The following is an 11199-nucleotide window of genomic DNA, read 5'->3' as shown; positions in this document are numbered from 1 at the left end:
CCAGGTTCAAGCGATTCTCCTGCCTCAGCCTCCCGAGTAGCTGGGATTACTGGCACCCACAGGCACCCACAACCACGCCTGGCTAATTTTTGTATTTTTAGTAGAGACAGGGTTTCACCATGTTGGCCAGGCTGGTCTCGAACTCCTGACCTCTGGTGGTCCGCCAGCCTTGGCCTCCCAAAGTGCTGGGATTACTGCGTGAGCCACTGCACCAGGCCTGGTTGTGTTTTTTTGTTTGTTTGTTTGTTTTTGTTTTTTGGTTTTTTTGCAGAGGTGGTAGGGGTGGAATGGAAGCTTAGTGGGGGATTTAGGGAGGGCAGAAACTGATGTTCAGTGAGGAGCTCTGTCAAGGCAGAGCTGATTTGGTGGGAGATGAAAGCAAGTCCAAACATGCCTGAAAAAGCGAGAAGCTGCAGGTTAGAAAGGCTGCATCTTAGGAAGGTCAGAATACAGCTCAGAGAGCAGGGCGCAGAGGCTCACGCCTATAATCCCAGTACTTTGGGAGGCTGAGGAGGGCGGATCCCATGAGGTCAGGAGTTCGAGACCAGCCTTGGCCAATATGTCGGACACCCCGTCTCTACTAAAAATACAAAAATTAGCCAGGGGTGGTATCGCACGCCTGTAATCCCACCTACTAGGGAGGCTGAGGCAAGAGAATTGCTTGAACCCAGGGGGCGGATGTTGCAGTGAGCAGAGATCTCACCACTGCACTCCACTCCAGCCTGGGCAACAGAACAAGACTCCGTCTCAAAAAAAAAAAAAAAAAAGCGTGATAGGCGATTACTGATTACTGGTCAGTGGTCAATATAGATCAAGGGGCGAGATGGGAGATAGCATTCGAAGGTTGTGGGCTTTTTTATTTTTTTTATTTTTTTGAGGCATAGTCTCGCTGTGTCGCCCAGGCTGGAGTGCAATGGTGCGATCTAGGCTCACTGCAACCTCCGCCTCCTGGGTTCAACCAATTCTCCTGCCTCAGCCTCCCCAGTAGCTGGGATTACAGGCGCCTGCTCTCACGTCTGGCTAATTTTTTGTATTTTTAGTAGAGACGGGGTTTCACCATATTCGCCAGGCTAGTCTTTTTTTTTTTTTTTTTTTGAGACGGAGTCTCACTCTGTCACCCAGGCTAGAGTGCAGTGGCACTATCTCAGCTCACTGCAACCTCTGCCTCCTAGGTTCAAGTGATTCTTCTGCCTCAGTCTCTCGAGTATCTGGGACTACAGGTGTCTGCCACCACACCCGGCTAATTTCTGTATTTTTAGTAGAGACGAGGTTTCACCATATTGGCCAGGCTGGTCTCGAACTCCTGACCTTGTGATTCGCCCGCCTCAGCTTCCCAAAGTGCTGGGATTATAGGCGTGAGCCACCGCGCCCAGCCTCCAGGCTAGTCTTGAACTCTTGACCTTAAGTGATCCGTCCGCCTGGGCCTCCCAAAGTGCTGGGATTACAGGCGTGAGCCACCGCGCCCGGCCAGGTTGTGGATTTTAACGGGACCATCTCACTGCCTGCCGTTTCCTTTTTCCGTCGGAACAGAAGGAGCCTGAGCAGTGAACTGACAGTGGCGACGCCCGGTGAGGCGGGATGGGGGAGTTCACGAGCCTGGGTGACGCCCCCTTCCGCGTCCTAGCCCCGCCCCTCCCGCCAGATCCCCGTGGCGCGTGACACAGGCCCCGCCCTCGCAGTACGCCATCAGCCCGCGCCGCGCCGCCGGGTGTTACTCTGCCCCGCCGGCGGGGCGGTCAGCCTACTGTCACCGCCTGTTCCGGCTATGGTCCCATCTGGTGTTCTGTAAGTTGGCAACCTAGGCTCCTGACGCGACCCTGGTCCTGATGGCGGCGGCGGCGGCCGCGGCAGCCCTGGCTGCGGCCGATCCCCCTCCCGCAATGCCGCAGGCGGCAGGGGCCGGAGGGCCCACAACCCGCAGAGACTTCTACTGGCTGCGCTCCTTTCTGGCCGGAGGTAGGTCCATGCCACGAAGAGCCAGCCGCGCTCTGGGTGGCGGGGGCAGGATTGTGGGCAAGTGAGATGCAAGCGGCCTCTATGACATTCCTGGACTCTGGCTGCTTCAATGTTCTGTTAGATGTCTGCCCTGACCTGCTGTAACCTCTTTCTAGTAATCACTTGACTAATGACAGCCAGGTCATGGGGAGCGGGACCTTTGGCACTCCGGCAGAGGCTAGGGAGGTGGAAGGTCTGAATCAGGCACCCATTCTTCAGGGCTGGATAACAGGGAAAAGAGGAAGATCCCTTACAGAGACCCTAGGGTTTTAGTGAGACAGTCTGGGCACTCCTTTCTTTTATAAAAACCATGAGTGACCCAGTGTAGACTTGGATTTTGCTGTTTGCTTAAAGGAAAACAAATATTGGAGATCAGCTTTTTAATGACGACTGGAAAATTGTGCAAAACTGTCTGCAGCCAAAACTGGTTCCAGTGATTCTAGTAAACTGTGCCACAGTGCTTGTCAAGCCCTATTATTGATGTGACTTTGGGATCAAAAAGTTCATATTGTCTCTTAGGAATTTCCTGGGCCTTCAAGCTCCACCCTTCCTTAATTACTTCTCTGGATTGTCATTACTTAATTATTTAAGATTCAAAAATTTAAAAATTCCACATTGAGGTTGTGTGCAGTGGCACACTACTGTAGTCCCAGTTACTAGGGAAGCTGAGGCAGGAAGACTGCTTGAGCCCAGGAGATCGAGGTTCCAGTAAGCCATGATCACACCACTACACTCCAGCCTGAGTTACAGAGAGAGACCCTCTCCTAAAAGAAGAAAAAAACAAAAACAAACAAACAAACAAAACCAATAAAAATTCGCTGGGCAGGGTGGCTCACGCCTGTAATCCCAACACTTTGGGAGACTGAGGTGGGCAGATCACTTGAAGTCAGGAGTTCGAGACCAGCCTGGCCAACATGGTGAACCCGTCTCTACTAAAACTACAAAAATTTGTCAGGTGTGGTGGCACTTGCCTGTAATCCCAGCTACTCAGGAGGCTGAGGCAGGAGAATCGCCTAAATCACTGTGGAGGTTGCAGTGATCCGAGATCCTGCCATTGCACTCCAGTCTGGGTGACAGAGACACTCCATCTCAAAAACAAAATAAAATAAAACAAAAAAAAACTCACGTTATGAGGATTTGTAGAAAGATAGTATCTGAAGACTGCAGCAGTGTTTTTTGTTGTTGTTGTTTTGAGACAGAGTCTTACTCCCTCACCCAGGCTGGAGTGCAGTGGCATGATCTTGGCTCACTGCAACCTCTGCTTCCTGGGTTCAAGTGATTCTCCTGACCCAGCTTCCCAAGTAGCTGGGATTACAGGGGAATGCCACCACGCCCAGCTAATTTTTTTTTTCCCTTTTTCTTTTTTGATATGGAGTCTCACTCTGTCGGCCAGGCTGGAATGCAGCGGCACAATCTCTGCTCACTGCAACCTCCGTATCTGGGTTCAAGTGATTTACCTGCTTCTGCCTCCCAAGTAGCTGGGATTACAGGCGTGCACCACCATGCCCAGTTAATTTTTTTTTTTTTTTGAGTTGGAGTCTCACTATGTAGCCCAGGCTGGAGTGCAGTGGTGCAATCTCGGCTCACTGCAACCTCTGCCGCCCGGTTCAAGCAATTCTCTTGCCTCAGCCTCCCGAGTAGCTGGGATTACAGGTGCTCACCACCGTGCCTGGCTAATTTATTTATTTATTTATTTATTTTTGAGACAGTGTCTCACTCTGTCACCCAGGCTGGAGTGCAGTGGTGCCATCTCAGCTCACTGCAACCTCTGCCTCCCGGGTTCACGCTGTTCTGCCTCAGCCTCCCGAGTAGCTAGGACTATAGGTATGTGCCATCACACCCAGCTTAATTTTATATTTTTAGTAGAGACGGAGTTTCACCGTGTTGGCCAGGATGGTCTCGATCTTTTTTTTTTTTTTGAGTTGGAGTCTCTGTCGCCCAGGCTGGAGTGCAGTGGCGTGCTCTCGGCTCACTGCAATCTCCGCCTCCCGGGTTCACGCTGTTCTCCTGCCTCAGCCTCCCGAGTAGCTGGGACTACAGGTGCCCGCCACCGCACCCGGCTAATTTTTTGTATTTTTAGTAGAGATGGGGTTTCACCGTATTAGCCAGGATGGTCTGATCTCCTGACCTCGTGATCCACCCGCCTCGGCCTCCCAAAGTGCTGGGATTACAGGCGTGAGCCACCAGGCCTGGCCTGGTCTCGATCTTTTGACCTCGTGATCCATCCGCCTTGGCCTCCCAGAGTGGTGGGATTACAGGCGTGAGCCACTGTGCCTGGCCCTAATTTTTATATTTTTAGTAGAGACAGGGTTTTACTATGTTGCCCAGGCTGGTCTCGAACTCCTGGCCTCAAGCAATCTGCTCACCTCTGCCTTCCAAAGTGCTGGGATTAAAGGCGTGAGCCACCAATTCAGGCCTTGGAATTTAATTATTTTGTTCTTCTGCTGATAAAATGATATTTAGGCCAGGTGAGGTGTCTCACGCCTGTAATCTCAGCACTTCAGGAGGCTCAGGTGGGCAGATCACCTGAGGTCAGGAGTTCAAGACCATCCTGGCCAACATGGCGAAACCCCATCTCTACTACAAATACAAAAAAAACTAGCCAGGCTTGGTGGCACGTGCCTGTAGTCCCAGCTACTTGGGAAGCTGAGGCATGAGAATCGCTTCAACCTGGGTGTTGGAGGTTGCTGTGAGACAAGATTGCTCCACTGCACTCCAGCCTGGGCAACAGAGCGAGACTCCCTCTCAATTAAAAAAAAAATGACATTTATTCGCATGGAAAATATTCGAGTTCCAGCTATGTGCCTCCGATTTGCTTGGTATAAATCAGAGAACAAAAGATCTATGGCCGGGTGCAGTGGTTCAGGCCTCTATTCCCAGCACTTTGGGAGGCTGAGTCGGGTGGATAGCTTAACGAGTTGGAGACCGGCCTGGGCAACATGGTGACACCCAGTCTGTACAAAAAATACAAAAATTAGCTGGGTATGGTGGCGCCCACCTGTTGTAGTCCCAGCTACTCAGTAGGCTGAGACAGGAGAATCACTTGAACACGAGAGGCGGAGGTCGCAGTAAGCTCAGATCGCAGCACTGCACTCCAGCCTGAGCAACAGAGCTAGATTCCATGAAAGGGAAAAAAAAAGAGCTATCGTTGTTGGCTAAGTTAAATGCACTTTGACAAACTTGTTGTGTAATGACCACCACAGTCAAGATATAGAGTAGTTCCAAAATATTTCCACTTTTCTTTTTTTTTTTTTTTGAGAAGGAGTCTCGCTCTTTCACCCAGGCTGGAGTGCAGTGGCACGATCTCAGCTCACTGCAGGCTCCGTCCCCCGGGGTTCACGCCATTCTCCTGCCTCAGCCTCCCGCGTAGCTGGGACTACAGGCGCCCGCCACCTCGCCTGGCTAATTTTTTGTATTTTTAATAGAGACGGGGTTTCACCGTGTTAGCCTGGATGGTCTCGATCTCCTGACCTCGTGATCTGCCCGCCTCGGCCTCCCAAAGTGCTGGGATTACAGGCGTTGAGCCACCGTGCCCAGCCTTTTTTTTTTTGAGACATTCTTGCTTTGTTGCCTAGGCTGTAGTGCGGTGGCCCCATTATCACTGCAACCTCCGCCTCCCGTGTTCAAATGATCCTCCTGTCTCAGCTTCCAGAGTAGCTGGGACTACACATGGGTGCCACCACTTCTGGCTAATTTTTTTTTTTTTTTTGAGAAGGAATCTCACGCTGTTGCCCAGGCTGGAGTGCAGTGGTGCAATCTTGGCTCACTACAACCTCCACCTCCCAGGTTCGAGTGATTCTCCTGCCTCAGCCTCCCGAATAGCTGGGACTATAGGTGTGTGTCACCACACCCGGCTAATTTTTTGTATTTTTAGTAGAGACGGGGTTTCACCGTGTTAGCAAGGATGGTCTTGATCTCCTGACCACCATGGTGATCCGCCTGCCTCGGCCTCCCAAAGTGCTGGGATTACAGGCGTGAGCCACCATGCCTGGCCTAATTTTTGTATTTTCAGTGGAGACTGGGTTTCACCATTCTGGCCAGACTGGTCTCGAATTCCTGACCTCAAGTGATCCACCTGCCTTGGCCTCCCAATGTGTTAGAATTACAGGCATGAGCCACTGTGCCTGGCTTTATTTCCACTTTTCTTTGACATTCCTCTCCTCTCATCTGCAACCTGTCAACCACTGATCTGTTTTTCTATCTCTGTAGTCTTGACTTTTCCAGAACGTTATATAAATCGAGTCATACAGTATGTAGCCTTTTGAGTTTGACTTCCATCACTTCCCTTAATGCATTTAAGATTCATTCACATTGCACATATAAGTAATGTATTTCCTTCTTTTTTTTTTTGAGACGGAGTCTCGCTCTGTCACCCAGGCTGGAGTGCAGTGGCGCAATCTCGGCTCACTGCAAGCTCCACCTCCCGGGTTCACGCCATTCTCTTGCCTCAGCCTCTCCGAGTAGTTGGGACTACAGGCGCCCGCCACCACGCCCGGCTAATTTTTTTTTTGTATTTTTAGTAGAGACGGGGTTTCACCGTGGTCTCGATCTCCTGACCTCGTGATCCGCCCGCCTTGGCCTCCCAAAGTGCTGAGATTACAAGCGTGAGCCACCGCGCCCAGCCTGTATTTCCTTCTTTTCTTTTCTTTCTTATTTTTTTGAGACGGAGTCTCGCTCTGTCTCCCAGGCAGGAGTGCAGTGGCGCAATCTTGGCTCACTGCAAGCTCCACCTCCCGGTTTCACGCCATTCTCCTGCCTCAGCCTCCCGAGTAGCTGGGACTACAGGCGCCCACCACCACGCCCTGCTAATTTTTTGTATTTTTAGTAGAGATGGGGTTTCACTGTGTTAGCCAGGATGGTCTCAATCTCCTGACCTCATGATCCGCCCACCTCGGCCTCCCAAAGCGCTGGGATTACAGGCGTGAGCCACCGCACCCGGCCCTTCTCTTCTTTTCTTTTTTCTTTTTTTTGAGACAGAGGCTCGCTGTGTTGTCCAGGCTGGAGTGCAGTGGCACGATCTCAGCTCACTGCAACTTCCAGCTCCCAAGTTCAAGCAATTTTACTGCCTCAACCTCCTGATTAGCTGGGACTACAGGTGCGCGCCATCACGCCCAGCTAATTTTTGTATTTTTAGTAGAGACGGGTTTCACCATGTTGGCCAGACTGGTCTCCAACTCCTGACCTCAAGTGATCTGCCCACCTTGGCGTCCCAAAGTGTTAAGATTACAGGTGTGACCCACTGCACCAATCCTCATTGTGTTTATTTTTTATTTATTGAGATGGAGTCTTGCTTTGTCATGCAGGCTGGGTGCAGTGGCACCATCTCCGCTCACTGAAACATCCGCTTCTTGGGTTCAAGCGATTCTGCCACCTGAGACTCCAGAGTAGTTGGGATTACAGGTGTGTTGCTTGGCTAATTTTTGTACTGTTAGTAGAGGGTTTTGCCATGTTGGCCAGGCTGGTCTCGAACTGAGCTCAAGTGATCCTCCTGCCTCAGCCTGCCAAAGTGCTGGGATTACAGGCACTAACCACCACAGCTGGCCGGTTTTAATTAGAAACTGTCAAAGTATTTCTAAGGTGTCTTCCATTTTGCATCCCCACTGCCTTGCTGGCACTTAATATTAAATGTGAGTATGTGTCTGTGTGTTCCTTTTTTCTTTGGAGATGGAGTCTCACTTTGTCACCAGGCTGGAATGCAGTGGCGTGATCTCGGCTCACTGCAACCTCTGCCTCCCAAGTTCAAGCGATTCTTCTGCCTCAGCCTCCTGAGTAGCTGGGACTGCGGGCATGTGCCACCATGCCGGCTAATTTTTTGTATTTTTAGTGGAGACAGGGTTTCACCATGTTAGCCAGGATGGTCTCGATCTCCTGACCTCACGATCCGCCTGCCTCAACCTCCCAAAGTGCTGGGATTACAGATGTGAGGCACCATGCTCGGCCCTTCGCCTGGCTAATTTTTGTATTTTTTTATTTTTTGAGACAGAGTTTCGCTCTTGTTGCCCAGGCTGGAGTGCAATGGTGTAATCGTGAATCACTGCAGCCTCCGCCTCCTGGGTTCAAGCGATTCTCCTGCCTCAGCCTCCTGAGAAGCTGGGATTACAAGCATGTGCCACCATGCCCAGCTAATTTTTATATTTTTAGTAGAGATGGTGTTTCTCCATGTTGATCAGGCTGGTTTCGAACTTCTGACCTCAGGTGATCTGCCTGCCTCGGACTTCCAAAGTGCTGGGATTACAGGTGTGGGCCACTGTGCCCGGCCTAATTTTTGTATTTTTAGTAGAGACGGGGTTTCACCAAGTTGGCCAGGCTGGTCTTGAAATCCTGACCTCAAGTGATCCTCCCACCTAGGCCTCCCAAGGTGCTGGGATTATAGGCATGAGCCATTGTGCCTGGGTGAATTGTTTATTTACAGATTGTTTATCTAATTTTTTTGAATATGGATGACTGGTGGTAACTGAAACTGCAGAAAGTGCAATTACAGATAAGGGGGGACTACAGTAGTGTGAAAGCAAGTTAAGATACTATTAAATAGGCTGGGTGTGGTGGCTCATGCCTATAATCCCAGTACTTTGGGAGGCAGAGGCGGGTGGATGACGAGATCAGGAGTTCAAAAACAGCCTGGCCAACATGGTGAAACCCTCTCTCTACTAAAGGTAAAAAAAACAAAAAAATTAGCTGGGCGAGGCAGCGGGTTCCTGTAATCCCACCTACTCAGGAGGCTGGGGCAGGAGAATCACTCGAACCTGGGAGGCGGAGGTTGTAGTGAGCCGAGATCTTGCCATTGCACTCCAGCCTGGAAAAAAAAAAAAAAGTACTATTAAATAAAAGTACTTATTGAATACATTCTAAACAATTTCTCTCTCTTTTTTTTTTTTTTTTTTTTGAGATGGAGTTTTGTTCTTGTCGCCCATGCAGTGGCATGATCTCGGCTCACTGCGATCTATGCCTGCTGGGTTCAAGCGATTCTCCTGCCCCAGCTTTCCAAGTATCTGGGATTATAAGCATGTACCACCACACCTGGCTAATTTTTGTATTTTTAGTAGAGATGGGGTTTCACTATGTTGGCTAGGCTGGTCTCAAACTCCTGACCTCAGATGATCTGCCCACCTCGGCCTCCCAAAGTGCTGGGAATACAGGCAAGAGCCACTGCACCTGGCCTAAATAATTCATTATACAGTTAATTCATACACAACTGAGAAGATAATATACAATATTCTGAAACCGAATGTAACCAAATGCATATTATTTTTAGTTTATCTGTAATTTTGGATAGCTATGATTATGATTTACTCCGGTTTTTTTTTTTTTTTTTTTGAGACGGAGTTTCGCTCTGTTGCCCAGGCTGGAGTGCAGTGGCGCAGTCTCGGCTCACTGCAAGCTCCGCCTCCCGGGTTGACGCCATTCTCCTGCCTCAGCCTCTCCGAGTAGCTGGGACTACAGGCGCCCGCCACTACGCCCGGCTAATTTTTTTGTATTTTTAGTAGAGACGGGGTTTCACCGTGGTCTCGATCTCCTGACCTCATGATCCGCCCGCCTCGGCCTCCCAAAGTGCTGGGATTACAAGCGTGAGCCACCGCGCCCGGCCTGTTTTTGGTTTTTTTGAGAGGGAGTCTCGCTGTGTCCCCCAGGTTGGAGTGCAGTGGCGCGATCTCAGCTCACTGCAAGCTCCGCCTCCCGGGTTCACACCATTCTGCCTCAGCCTCCTGAGTAGCTGGGACTACAGGCGCCCACCAACACACCTGGCTAATTTTTTGTATTTTTAGTAGAAACGGGGTTTCACCGTGTTAGCCAAGATGGTCTCAATCTCCTGACCTCGTGATCCTCCTGTCTCAGTCTCCCAGAATGCTGGGATTACAGGCGTGAGCCACCACGCCCGGCCCTTTTTTTGTTTTTTGAGATAGAGTTTCATTCTTGTGTCCAGGCTGGAGTGCAATGGTGTGATCTCGGCTCACCACAACCTCTGCCTCCCAAGTTCAAGTGATTCTCCTGCCTCAGCCTCCCGAATAGCTGGGATTACAAGCATGCGCCATCATGCTGGGCTAATTTTGTGTTTTTAGTAGAGACAGGGTTTCTCCATGTTGGTCGGGCTGGTCTCGAACTCCCGACCTCAGGTGATCTGCCCGCTTCGGCCTCCCAAAGCACTGGGATTACAGGTATGAGTCACCGCACCTGGCCAACTATTATTTTCATTAGTTTGGATAAGACAACTTTGATATGGAAACACAGTGGATATAATATTTGAGTAAAAAATACATTTTATTTATTTATTTATTTATTTATTTAATTTGTTTTTTTGAGACAGAGACCTGCTCTGTTGCTCAGGCTGGAGTGCAGTGGTGCGATCTCAGCTCACTGTTACCTCTGCCTCCTGGGTTCACGCAATTCTCCTGCCTCAGCGTCCCAAGTAGCTGGGATTACATGCACGCACCACCACGCCTGGCTAATTTTTGTGTTTTTAGTAGAGACGGGATTTTACCAGGTTGGCCAGGCTGGTCTTGAACTCCTGACCTCGTGATCTGCCCGCCTCAGCCTCTCAAAGTGCTGCGATTACAGGCATGATCTACTGCTCCCAGCCACAATTTATTTTTGGATATCTCAGCATATGGATTTTTAAAATTAAAATTTTATTTTATTTGTGTTTTTTTTTTCTTAAGACTTAGTCTCAGGTCGGGCGCAGTGGCTCACGCTTGTGATCCCAGCACTTTGGGAGGCCGAGGCGGGCGGATCATGAGGTCAGGAGATCGAGACCACGGTGAAACCCCGTCTCTACTAAAAATACAAAAAAATTAGCCGGGCGTGGTGGCGGGCACCTGTAGTCCCAGCTACTTGGAGAGGCTGAGGCAGGAGAATGGCGTGAACCCGGGAGGCAGAGCTTGCAGTGAGCCGAGATCGCGCCACTGCACTTCAGCCTGGGTGACAGAGCGAGACTCTGTCTCAAAAAAAAAAAAAAAAAAAAGATATTCTCCTGCCTCAGCTTCCCGAGTAGTTGGGATTACAGGCAGCCACCACCATGCCCGGCTAATTTTTGTATTTTTAGTAGAGATGGGGTTTCACCATGTTGGCAGGCTGGTTTCGAACTCCTGACCTCAAGTGATCTGCCTGCCTCGGCCTCCCAAATTGCTGGGATTACAGGCGTGAGCCACCATGCCCGGACTTGTTGTTTTTTTAAAGACCAGGTGTTGCTGTGTTATCCAGGCTGGAGCG

The 11199-nt window shown here is 50.2% G+C and overlaps 1 protein-coding gene across 4 annotated transcripts in view; it reads left to right on the top strand.

The window, feature by feature from the left end:
• Positions 1 to 1678: 1678 nt before the first annotated feature.
• Positions 1679 to 11199, top strand: part of SLC25A16 (solute carrier family 25 member 16) — a 56589-nt gene continuing 47068 nt past the window's right edge. For 2 of the 4 annotated variants that reach the window (XM_032138585.2, XM_058436298.1), the window contains exon 1: positions 1718 to 1956. In XM_032138585.2, coding sequence (XP_031994476.1) covers positions 1827 to 1956 — 130 coding nt within the window. In that variant the 5' untranslated portion in view covers positions 1718 to 1826. Of the gene's footprint in view, positions 1957 to 7096; positions 7396 to 11199 lie in introns of those variants that run through there. The other 2 variants (XM_032138598.1, XM_032138591.2) reach the window with 2 other exon arrangements.

Source organism: Hylobates moloch, unplaced genomic scaffold (genome assembly GCF_009828535.3).
Source record: "Hylobates moloch isolate HMO894 unplaced genomic scaffold, HMol_V3 SCAFFOLD_3, whole genome shotgun sequence".
NCBI classification, from domain to species: Eukaryota; Metazoa; Chordata; class Mammalia; order Primates; family Hylobatidae; genus Hylobates; species Hylobates moloch.
This window is presented reverse-complemented; position numbering and strand designations above follow the sequence as displayed.